The sequence below is a fragment of the Tachysurus fulvidraco genome, chromosome 9, assembly GCF_022655615.1.
Source record: "Tachysurus fulvidraco isolate hzauxx_2018 chromosome 9, HZAU_PFXX_2.0, whole genome shotgun sequence".
NCBI classification, from domain to species: domain Eukaryota; kingdom Metazoa; phylum Chordata; class Actinopteri; order Siluriformes; family Bagridae; genus Tachysurus; species Tachysurus fulvidraco.
This window is the reverse complement of record NC_062526.1, coordinates 25956281-25968453: the sequence shown is the minus strand read 5'-3', so window position 1 is coordinate 25968453 and position 12173 is coordinate 25956281. Positions and strand designations below refer to the sequence as shown.

Below are 12173 nucleotides of genomic sequence, written 5' to 3'. Positions count from 1 at the left end.
TGAGATTTTCACAGTTCTTCAGCCCTGCTTTTGTTGTGCAAACGGCCCCATCACCTGTGAGACCTGGCTCATTTGCATTTGTTCACTCAGAGTAGCTCAGATCCAAGGCAGGCCAAACCTCTGTCTCTCTCTCTCTCTCTCTCTCTCTCTCTCTCTCTGCTCTCTCTCTCTCTCTCTCTCTCTCTCTCTCTCTCTCTCTCTCTCTCTCTCTCTCTCTCTCTCTCTCTCTCTCTCTCTAACATTGAGAATGTCAGGATTCTATGGGGTCAGAATTGTTTCGTTATTCAAGACGTGCACAAGAATCCACAAACAGGTGGACTCCGCCCATCGTCTACTCCAGCCAATCGGACAACGGTCGCGTGGCGCTGACCAATCGTGGCACGGTCTCCCTCAAACCAATCACGTTCTGATTTACTCGCACTATCACAGTGTAATATGTACTGCAAAATACGATTTAAAAAAAAACCAAATAAAAACATTTGTCAGATTCGAGCCCAATCTGGTAACCCTGTATGGATTGTAGCCAGCACTAAGGTTTAGTTCAATTCTGCTTTCTTTGGAAACGATTTCAGCATCATCAATGGGTCCAGGGGTAGTGTGAAGAGCGAGTAAATCAGAACGTGATTGGCTGGAGTAGACGGTGGGCGGAGTCTACCTATTTGTGGATTCTTGTGCACGTCTTGACGTTAGAAATGTTTCAAATCCACAAATGCGTGCCGCGATTCACAAATGAGCAGGAAGCAATTCGCAAATAAATACAATTTATAAATATTTTTTTTATTTGCAAATCCCATTTTTATTTGTGAATTTCATTTCTTTTTGTGAAATTTGTAAAAATATTTGTGAAACTCTTTATATTTATTTGTGGATCATTGTGTAATTATTCAGAATAACGAAACAATTCTGACCCCATAAAGGCGCACCGTATTATAAGGCGCATGCTAAAACATACGGTCTACAAAAACGGTAACAGAAGCAAAACAGTGAGTTTAGTTGAACTTTATTCTACTATTTAACAATACACACACACACACACACACATTATTTTTTAATCAATCTTCTCCCACAAATCCATCAAAGTCCTCATCTAGTGTGTTTCCTTAACTTGGCGCAGTACATTTTCTTGCTTCCTCCACTTCCGAACCATAGATACATTGATGTTGAATTCTTTCAGCTGCTCTATTCCCATTTACAACCGTGTAACTGAAAGCCTGTAGTTTGTATTGTGCCTCGTAAGCATCTGATTTTTATTGGTGGATTAGTGATGGCCAGTTCGTGAACGAATCGTTCTTTTGAACCAGTTCTTTTTAGTGAACTGGATGAACCGGTTCACCAAATCAGACTGATTCGTTCTAAACAGTTCGCGACTTGAGTCAGCGCTGATCCACAAGTTACTAAAGTTACTCACTTTCAGTCATGCCAGACAGTCTGTCCGACTCTAAATAAACTAATATCCCGGAGTACATGTAACTCCTGTACACTGAACTGACATGTTGTGCTGAGAGAACTGTGAGCGCGAGCTGTTGATACTGCGCATGCGTGAATTACTGAACTGATACAGCGAATCATCAGTACACTGAACTGAGAACTGTTTCTTTCGGACGCGTCCGAGAACCGATGAACTAGTACAGCGAATCATCAGTACACTGAACTGAGAACTGTTTCGGACGCGTCCGAGAACCAATGAGCTGTTGATACTGCGCATGCGTGAATTACTGAACTGATACAGCGAATCATCAGTACACTGAACTGAGAACTGTTTCTTTCGGACGCGTCCGAGAACCGATGAACTAGTACAGCGAATCATCAGTACACTGAACTGAGAACTGTTTCGGACGCGTCCGAGAACCAATGAGCTGTTGATACTGCGCATGCGTGAATAACTGAACTAGTACAGCGAATCATCAGTACACTGAACTGAGAACTGTTTCGGACGCGTCCGACATACTGCTGATGCTGCGCATGCGTAAACCTTCAGAGCAAATTATACATATTGGGATATGCATAGTAACTAGTCATAAGCTATTAAACATTTTTATAAAAAAAAAAAAATCAATATATGTCACTCAATATATGTCAGTTAATTTTACTATTGACTATTGAGCAGGTTAGTCTGTATTTTTATATGCTGCTTTTTGTAAATTGATGAAGATTAGTTTATTAACTTTATATCTTTAAAACACGTAAAACATCCACGTTTGCACATCGATGCCTGTACTGCGTGTTTTAGTTGCAAAACTTAAATGTAAGAAACGTATTCAACTAAAGTTATGATTACAAAAAACTTTTCGAATGTGTTAAATTGATTGTATTAATATCTGCCGGCGGCGGGATAATGGAATTTGCATCATACGTCATTGTGAATGACGTCATTACGGCAGGACGTAAAAGAACTGGTGAACTCGATTTTTGAACTGGTTCATTAAATCGAACTGTCCGAAAGAACCGAACTTCCCATCACTATGGTGGATGGCAAACCAACTTAAGGTGCTTTTACCACCACCTACTGGACTGGAGTGTGGAGCGCATAATGGTTATTAAGAAACTAATGTTGTTTTGCAACATACCGGTATTATACCTACCGGAGGCGTGGCGGAGGTAAGCGTACGTACTGTACGTATTACGTAATGTCCTCTGATTGGTTTATCGCTGCCAGCATACGTAGTGTATGTATTACCTCACTATGTCAGCGGGAAATGGTCCGACAGTCAATCAAGCGGAGCGCTTACCAAAGTCACACAACAACATTTTTACAGATTTTTGGAACTCGGTGCACACATAAGGCGCACCGGATTATAAGGCGCACGGCCGATTTTTGAGAAAATTTAAGGCTATTAGGTGTGCCTTATAGTGCGGAAAATACTGTATATTATGTTGCTTATTATTTTATTCTATTTTAGATTATAATACTGACTGTTGTATGCCGAAAGTATGCAAGATTTCGTTGTGTGCATGTGTAAACAAAAGGAACTTTTATTTTGAAACAAGTTTAGTTAAAATAAAAACTCTATACTAAGAAAGTGTTGCTGCTCTCTCATGTTATGCCAGTGCGTTGAGATGAAAACAAACAAATAAATAATACTGAGAAGATATCGGGATTATTCTTTAATGGATGGATGACAACAACATATTGCACATATACATGGCAGACAGAAATGAAACATTAACAGTGTTGAATGACACAAACACACTGAATGAAGGGGAAACATTAGAATAACAGACATTTGTATATTTGTCAATTTTAAGTGAAATTGGATCAATCAATCAATCAATCAAGCTAGATAGAGATGTCAGGTCAGTACGGCTGTAGACTGCTGCTGACTGTCACTACGTCATGTCAAAGCTCATGAAAAATGTAAAACACAATAAAATACATGTTTACAAGGAGAAATGCAAAACCACACTGCTTTTGTTTGATGCATTAAAATGTATAATAGTTGATTAGTTTATCAGCATTAGATGATTAATAAGGATTCAGAACATAGACTCAGTTCTGCTGTGCAAAAGACATGAGAGACTTCTTACTTCTATGTGGTCAAGGCCATACTGCTAATGTTGCACTTCCTGTTTTAACTGTGAGGGTGTGAATGTGATCTATAAAGTGTGTTCATTATAATGAGACACACTGCAGCAGTCGGTCAGTGTGTGTTTAGCTCTAATTCTCTCTTTGGATTAATGTGTTGGTCCTCAGGAAGAATGCAGGTGTGTTTTCTTCTCCTCCTCCTTATACAGCTTCATGTCACTGAAGGTGAGTCTGCTGATCTCTCTCTCTCTCTCTCTCTCTCTCTCTCTCTCTCTCTCTCTCTCTCTCTCTCTCTCTCTCTCTCTCTCTCTCTCTCTCTCACACACGCACACACACACACACACACACACACACACACACACCACGCACACACACACACACACACACACACACACACACACACACACACACATTCCTGTTTAATACTATGTCAGGAAATGCTGTATTTGATATTTTGTATTTTAAACCATAAAGTCATTCACTAATCTTACTTATTATATGAAAATACAAAGTTTTCACTGAAAAACTGAAATTATTTGAGTTTGGAGTTTTTGCTTTTGCTTCAAACAAAACTTTCCTTGAAACTTTCCTCAGTTATACAAGTTATACACTAAACTACACACTTCCAAACCCCTTATCACTCATTTTGTTGGAAATTTATCATCCACTTCCTCAACAGTTTAGCTGCATGACCTGAGATTTTCTTGTTTATTTAACTCTCCAGGTTCTGGTACAGTCCATTACAGCAGAGGTGATGGAGATGGAACAGTGAGTCTGCAGTAGAGAAGACCTCAAATCGCTGATCCATCAATAAAATAATTAAAAGATTTGTTTAGAAATAGTCCTGCATACATACATTAGTAGACATTATATATATATATATATATATATATATATATATATATATATATATATATATATATATATATATATATATATATATATTTTTTTTTCTTTTATTCAGTTTGTTCCCTCAAACCCTCTTAGACTTCCAACTTTAAATTTTATTCTTAATCATATTTTAGCTTTTTCACAGAATCTGTGTAGTTTTATTTTAAAGAGTGTCTATGAGCTGCTGGGATGTTGCTGGGTCTCCAAACAAACCAAAAGTAAGAGATACAAATTGGTGTAACCCAAATTGAGTTTTTTAAGGGATGATGTAGTACAGGGTCGAATAAAAGCGACCTGCCTCTAACCTATCGAGTAGTTTGTCAATGTGAGGCATTGGGTATTAGACATCATATTGAATTTTTGAAAGGCCAAACAGAACAAGAGCGACTATTCAGCTTTGGGGGCCAAAATCACAGTGCTGAACCAGTCACTGTGCGACTCCTCAATTACTCCATACTGAGTACAGTTGTGTTCGTGAATCAGTTGTTTCTTGTGTTCAGGCAAATGAAATTGTTGACATCTGTCTTTTAACCTGACCTTATAGCTGACATCTGACATTCTTATTTCTTTTATTATTCATTATTTCCTTTATCATTAATTATGTTTACCTTCTGCTCTATGTTTATGTTCTGTAAAGCTGCTTTGAGACAATGTCTATTGTAAAAAGCGCTATACAAATAAACTTGAATTGAATTGAATTGAACATCTCTGAAACTCCGTGTGACCTCGTATTGCCCCTTGTTGAGTAATTTAGGGCTCACTGTGGGTAGCAAAATGAGCACTTGAGCTCCCATAACAAATTCCTGTAGTCGAGTGCTCGATTATACAAATCATATATTGTGTTTTACTCTCAGGTCAAGAATGCATAGAGTTTCACTTTTACTACTAGAAGGTCAGTCCTCGTAACTTGCAGGACCTCTTGTACTGTAAAAACAGAGGGCCGAGCGACTTATCCCAATTTTGTGCATCATAAAAAAACTTATGAATCATGTCTGTAAGTGTTTGATAAATCTATTTGTAGAGGCTACCTATTTGTAAATATCTGTTGTTTGTGACTAAAGAATGTTTGTGCAAACTGAAGGGACAGGATGCACTAGAGACAAGATGGCGAGACTCAGTGTCTGATCCAGTTTAGCCTTGATTATGTTACCAGACTCGAGATTGCACCTTGACTGATGAACCTTTGTATGTAGCCAAACTGTCGACAATGTTTTTCTTGCTTTGTCTCTGTGTTAGAACCAGTGTTAGAAATCAGTGTAAAGAATGTTAGGTGCCTGTCGTCATATTCTACAGCAGTAGAATAAATTGTGAACCTTTTACACTTGCCCATGCCTATCAGTCTGCTATTTTCTCCAAACTTTCTCCTCAACAAGTGCATTAGTTACTCTTGGTGCTGAGATTGACTGCAGAGGCACTGTTTCTGGATATCACGTAGTATACTCAACAACAACAGGTTCATTTATTCAGCATATTTTCTTTTATCATTCTTAGTTACAGCTTTTTCTCTTTTAAAAGTTGAAGCTCAGTATTCCAGACCCTCACAGCTTCAGGGTCTCTGGATTGATCCTGAGCTCATATTACCATCAGTGTGAAGTTTCTCATGATCTCCTGTCCAAAAACATGCTGGTAGATGGATTAGTGACTCTAAATCATGTAACATCATGTCATGACCTGGCTCCTTCTTCATGGTGTATTCCTACCTGGTTACACAGCACTCTGGTACATTAAGTGTGACTTCTGCTGGTGGGATGGAGAAATATCCAGACTCGTCATTAAATGAATTTAATATCTCACCCATATAAACCTCCATATCCACCACTTTAACTCAATGCCTTAGCGAGATTTAACTCAATGCCTTAGAGAGATAAAAGACTGGATGAGCTGTAATTTTCTGTTGTTAAACTCTGATAAGACAGAAATACTACTTATAGGTCCAAAAACCAGTGCACAGAAACTCTCACAATTTAACTTTCACTTAGAGGGATGTATTGTTACTAGTAGCTTGACAGTGAAAGACCTCGGTGTATATTCGACAGCAACCTGTCTTTTGAGAATCATATCGCCCATACTACCAAAACAGCCTTTTTCCACCTTAGAAATATTGCCAAGCTGAGAAACATCCTGTCTGTATCTGATGCTGAGAAGCTAGTTCATGCATTCATGACCTCTAGACTAGACTATTGTAATGCATTACTAGAGGTTGTCTTTTCACCTTTTTTATGAACAGCAGATATATTAATCCCTCTACACTGCTTTTCTCTTTCTACCCATCCCGAGGCATCCAGACATTGTACCAGCTCCGATCGTCTTCCGTGCGATGAAGATTTTGGACCTCCACTGAGATGAGGCTGACTCTGAGAATCCTGAGACATCTACAGATCTACCAGCTCCAGTTGGACTCTATGATAACAAGAGGAGATCTGAACTCTATGTGATCTTTACACCAATTCAACTTGTTTGACTGTATATTTGTAATCACACCACCAGTGCCACCCCTTTGAGTCCGGTTCCTCTCAAGGTTTCATCCTTACCAATTTAAGGGAGTTTTTCCTTGCCACTGCTAGAAAGGCCTTAGTGCTAATTTTGCACTTCCTGTTTTAACTGTGAGGGTGTGAATGTGATCTATAAAGTGTGTTCATTATGATGAGACACACTGCAGCAGTCGGTCAGTGTGTGTTTAGCTCTAATTCTCTCTTTGGATTAATGTGTTGGTCCTCAGGAAGAATGCAGGTGTGTTTTCTTCTCCTCCTCCTTATACAGCTTCATGTCACTGAAGGTGAGTCTGCTGATCTTTCTCTCTCTCTCTCTCTCTCTCTCTCTCTCTCTCTCTCTCTCTCTCTCTCTCTCTCTCACACACACACACACACACACACACACACACACACACACACACACACACACACACACACACACACACACACTCCTGTTTAATACTATGTCAGGAAATGCTGTATGTAAGATTTTATCTTTAAACCATAAAGTCATTCACTAATCTTTCTTATTATAAGAAAAATATGAAGTTCTCACTGAACAACTGAAATTATTTGAGTTTTGGAGTTTTTGTTTTTGCTGCCAAACTGAATGTAAATAGAAACATAAACAGGAGAAAATGTTAATTATTGGATTTTAATCAAACCTGCTTAACACTTATTAAGTAAGAACTTTCTGGCAGGTCTTTATTAATCCCTGTCTCAGTCCTGGGTTCATGTAGAACAGTTGTCCCCAACCCCCAGTCCGCGGACCGGTACCGTCTGTGGATCAAATGGTACCGGACCGCCCAAGGAACATTAAATTATTTCCATTTTATTTACTGTGGTGTAGTTCTTTCGGGTTTGTGCGACTTTCCATGGACGAGAGGTTAACAGGGAGCTGAGAGACGTAACCTAAAGCAACACCATGTGCAATATAGTGCTTGGTCTACGTGTATATTGTGTTTTCTCAAATGTTACCCACAAAATAGCAAAAATGAGCACGAAACAGACGACATTAGAAGGTGTCCGTAGGAAAAAGAAAAGGCCCAGTGAAGAAACAGAAGAAGAGCCTTCAACGTCAAAGAAACATAAAACTAATAAAAGACAATACCATGAGTCCTACATAAAATATGGATTTATCAGGACAGGTGATTCCCACACACCAAACCCTGCTCTGCAGAAACAAGCTCAGGGTTCCCATTGATTTAGCGTTCTGGTGAGCTAAAATTTTAAATAACTTTATATTCATTTTTGGTGTAACTATTTTATTTTGAAGGCATTTTTAAATACAATGAAATTACAATTATTAAATCAAAACAATCTAAAATATAACCCAGCCACCACCCCCCCTGCCCCCTTCCTGTTTTTTGTGTCATGTCACTAAAATAGAAGTGGGTTTCGCTGTTCAGAGTAAAAAACATGCAGAGTTTCAGTTTCTCAGAGGAACATGTTCATGTGAACATTGTGTAGTTTGTGTTCTGTGGATTAACACTTGACCATGTGTGTGACAGATGATGAGAGACCTTTACATTCAAACTGACACTCAATAATCTCTTCATTTGGATAAATTTGAGAAATGTTTTTTTTACAGCTGTTTTTTTTCTGTCATAAGCATCTAAATATTTTTGAGTCGGTAGAAATGTCATATGAGGAAACCACATGGCTGTAACCGTGTGCTCTGAGCTTACAATATTGTGACATGATTTGTCTGTAGTTATTAGAGTTAATAAAAACTATTGATTATTGGACACAAGTAAGTTGTGGACATTAGTGAGTTGTGGAGTTACAGGATGTCTGTAGTTCTGTAGAGTTGTTACAGATGGTGAACTGTTCATTAACACATCATTAACTGGTGTGTTCATACAGGCTGCAGTCTGAATGAAGAGGCAGAAGAGATCACTGCATACACAGGAGACTCAGTACTGCTGCCCTGCTCCTGCACTGAGGTCCACATCAAACCTGAGACATTCACATGGGAGAAATACACATATGGAAATAACTGGACACAGATATCTCCTGAGAGTGATGAGTACAAAGAGAGATTTCAGCTGGTTAATGATCACTCTTCAGGAAATCTCTCTCTGCTCATATCACACCTGACTGAACAGGATGGAGGACTTTACAAGTGTAATGTTAAAGGAGGTGAAAGCAGATACATCAGACTCACTGTTAAAGGTAAATGAGTCATTTTTATTCACAATGTTATTTCAGTGATAATCTCATGACAGATTAATCTGATGTTATAACATTAATACAATAGATGAATCTCTTTATTTGTATAAATTTGAACAATGTTTACTTTCTGCTGTTATTGTCTGTGTAAAAAGCCTCTAAACATTTTTGCCTGAGTCTGTAGAAGTGTCATGTGATGAAACTACATGTCTGTAGCTTGTCATAATACTGTGACATGATTTGTCTGTAGTTGTGTATGATGAAGTGTGTTGTTTCATTGTTTCCAACCCCCGGTCGACGGACCGGCACCGGTCCGTGGATCTAATGGTACCGGGTCGCCCAAGGAACATTAAATTATTTCCATTTTATTTACTGTGGTGTAGTTCTTTCGGGTTTGTGCGACTTTCCACGGACGAGAGGTTAACAGGGATCTGAGAGACGTAACCTAAAGCTGCACCATGCTCAAATTAGTGCTTGGTGTACGCGAGAGATGTCACCTAAAGCCGCACCATGCGCAAAATCGTGCTTGGTCTACGTGTTTATTGTGTTTTCTCAAATGTTACCCACAAAATAGCAAAAATGAGCACGAAACAGACGACATTAGAAGGTGTCCTTGGGAAAAAGAAAAGGCCTAGTGAAGAAACAGAAGAAGAGCCTTCAACGTCAAAGAAACATAAAACTAATAACAGACAATATCATGAGTCCTACATAAAATATGGATTTATCAGGACAGGTGATTCCCACACACCAAACCCCGCTCTGCAGAAACAAGCTCAGGGTTCCCATTGATTTAGCGTTCTGGTGAGCTAAAATGTTAAATCAGTTCATATTCATTTTTGGTGTAACTATTTTATTTTGAAGGCATTTTTAAATACAATGAAATTACAATTATTAAATCAAAACAATCTAAAATATAACCCAGCCACCACCCCCCTGCCCCCTTCCTATTTTTTGTGTCATGTCACTAAAATAGAAGTGGGTTTTGCTGTTCAGCGTAAAATACATGCAGAGTTTCAGTTTCTCAGAGGAACATGTTCATGTGAACATTGTGTAGTTTGTGTTCTGTGGATTAACACTTGATCATGTGTGTGACAGATGATGAGAGACCTTTACATTCTAACAGACACTCAATAATCTGTTCATTTAGATAAATTTGAGAAATGTTTTTTTACAGCTGTTTTTTTCTGTCACAAGCATCTAAATATTTTTGAGTCGGTAGAAATGTCATATGAGGAAACCACATGGCTGTAACCGTGTGCTCTGAGCTTACAATATTGTGACATGATTTGTCTGTAGTTATTAGAGTTAATAAAAACTATTGATTATTGGACACAAGTGAGTTGTGGACATTAGTGAGTTGTGGAGTTACAGGATGTCTGTAGTTCTGTAGAGTTGTTACAGATGGTGAACTGTTCATTAACACATCATTAACTGGTGTGTTCATACAGGCTGCAGTCTGAAAGGAAATGGAGATATGAAACAGATCACTGCATACACAGGAGACTCAGTACTGCTGCCCTGCTCCTGCACTGAGCTCCACAGAAAACCTGAGACATTCACATGGAAGAAAAATACATATGGAAATAACTGGACACAGATATCTCCTGAGAGTGATGAGTACAAAGAGAGATTTCAGCTGGTTAATGATCACTCTTCAGGAAATCTCTCTCTACTCATATCACACCTGACAGTAGAGGATGGAGGATTGTACAGGTGTGAGATCGGGGAAATGACTACAGACATCTACTTTACAGTGAAAGGTAAAACACCCTTCAGTAGGTTATACAAGGAAATTATATATATATTTTAAATTATTATGTGAACTACTACTTTGTAACAAAAGGATGTGAGGTACAGTACATTTATCCAACCTTGGTGACAACTATTATAGTATAAGAGATAAACTATTTAAATCAGAAGCATTTCTGTTCTGTTCTTCGTCTTTGTTTTTTATGAATATGGATTATCTAAGTTTGTGTTCTGACCTGCTTTCACTTCTCACTATGATCCTTCGATTGTCTTTTGCTGATGTCTCTCCAGATTCTCCTATCTACTTCCCTGTTGCCGTGGTAACTGTGATCTTTTTGCCCATTGTCGTGGCTGTGGTTTATTGCACCACCAGAAAGAAAGGTACAAACACCTTATACTTTTGTGAGAAGTTTATCATCTACTTCCCACCGTATTATCTGAACAACCTGAGCATTTCTTCTTTATTTTCTTTTTCCAGGTTCTGGTACAGTCCATTACAGCAAAGGTGATGGAGAGGAAACAGTGAGTCTGCAGTAGAGAAGAATTAAATTCACTGATCCATCAATAAATTAATCAAGAGATTTGTTCAGAAATACCCCTGCATAAATAGTTTAGTAAATTCATTAGCTTCATTTCTTATTCACGGTTTGTTCTCTCCAACCGTTTTAGACTTTCAGCTTTCCTTTTTATGCTTAATGATATTTAGCTAAATCATGGAATGTGTGTGGTTAGATTTAAAGGTGTATCATTTACAGGGTTTATATCTGATGATCACATGCTTTTGAAGCCTGTTTCACTTTTACAATATATACATCATTAAAAACTAGACACATTGTATTATTTCTTCACAAAATTTTGTAATGTTCTTGGTCCTGGATTGTAAATGCACTCAGAACTGAGGTGTTCCTCAGAGACAATAAATCCATCTGTGTCACAAAGATTATTGTAAGCAACTTTTCTATCTATTCTACCAAGATTTGAATGGTTTTACCTTTAACAGTGAGACCGAAGTCTCTGTATTCATCCCATAAGATCACGTTTCTCCTCTATTAAATACATTGACACCCCAAGCAGCTTCTTCTTCGACCTTTCTAAAAACACAACTCATTACAAACAAATGCTGCATCTCAAATGAGGAACAGCAGAAATAAGAAACAAAGCTATAACTTTCTACACTAAACTCTACAACGCAGAGTTTTGCAGTTTTTGAACCAACCTACTTTAACCACAGAACAGAATAATAAACTGGACATGCCTCTAAAAATACAGGTACTAACCACTACCAATTAACAACAGGACTACAATAAATGGACTACCCAAAGAATTTTACAAGCACTTCTGTGGTTTTCTGGGGCAGACCTGTCTTG

General features: G+C 38.2%; 1 protein-coding gene across 1 annotated transcript in view; it reads left to right on the top strand.

The window, feature by feature from the left end:
* Positions 1–12173, top strand: part of LOC113649525 (obscurin-like) — a 293303-nt gene that overhangs the window by 87801 nt on the left and 193329 nt on the right. Inside the window, exon 9 of the mRNA XM_047818190.1 lies at positions 8752–8936. Within this exon, the coding sequence (XP_047674146.1) occupies positions 8752–8936 (185 nt within the window). The remainder of the gene's footprint in view (positions 1–8751; positions 8937–12173) is intronic.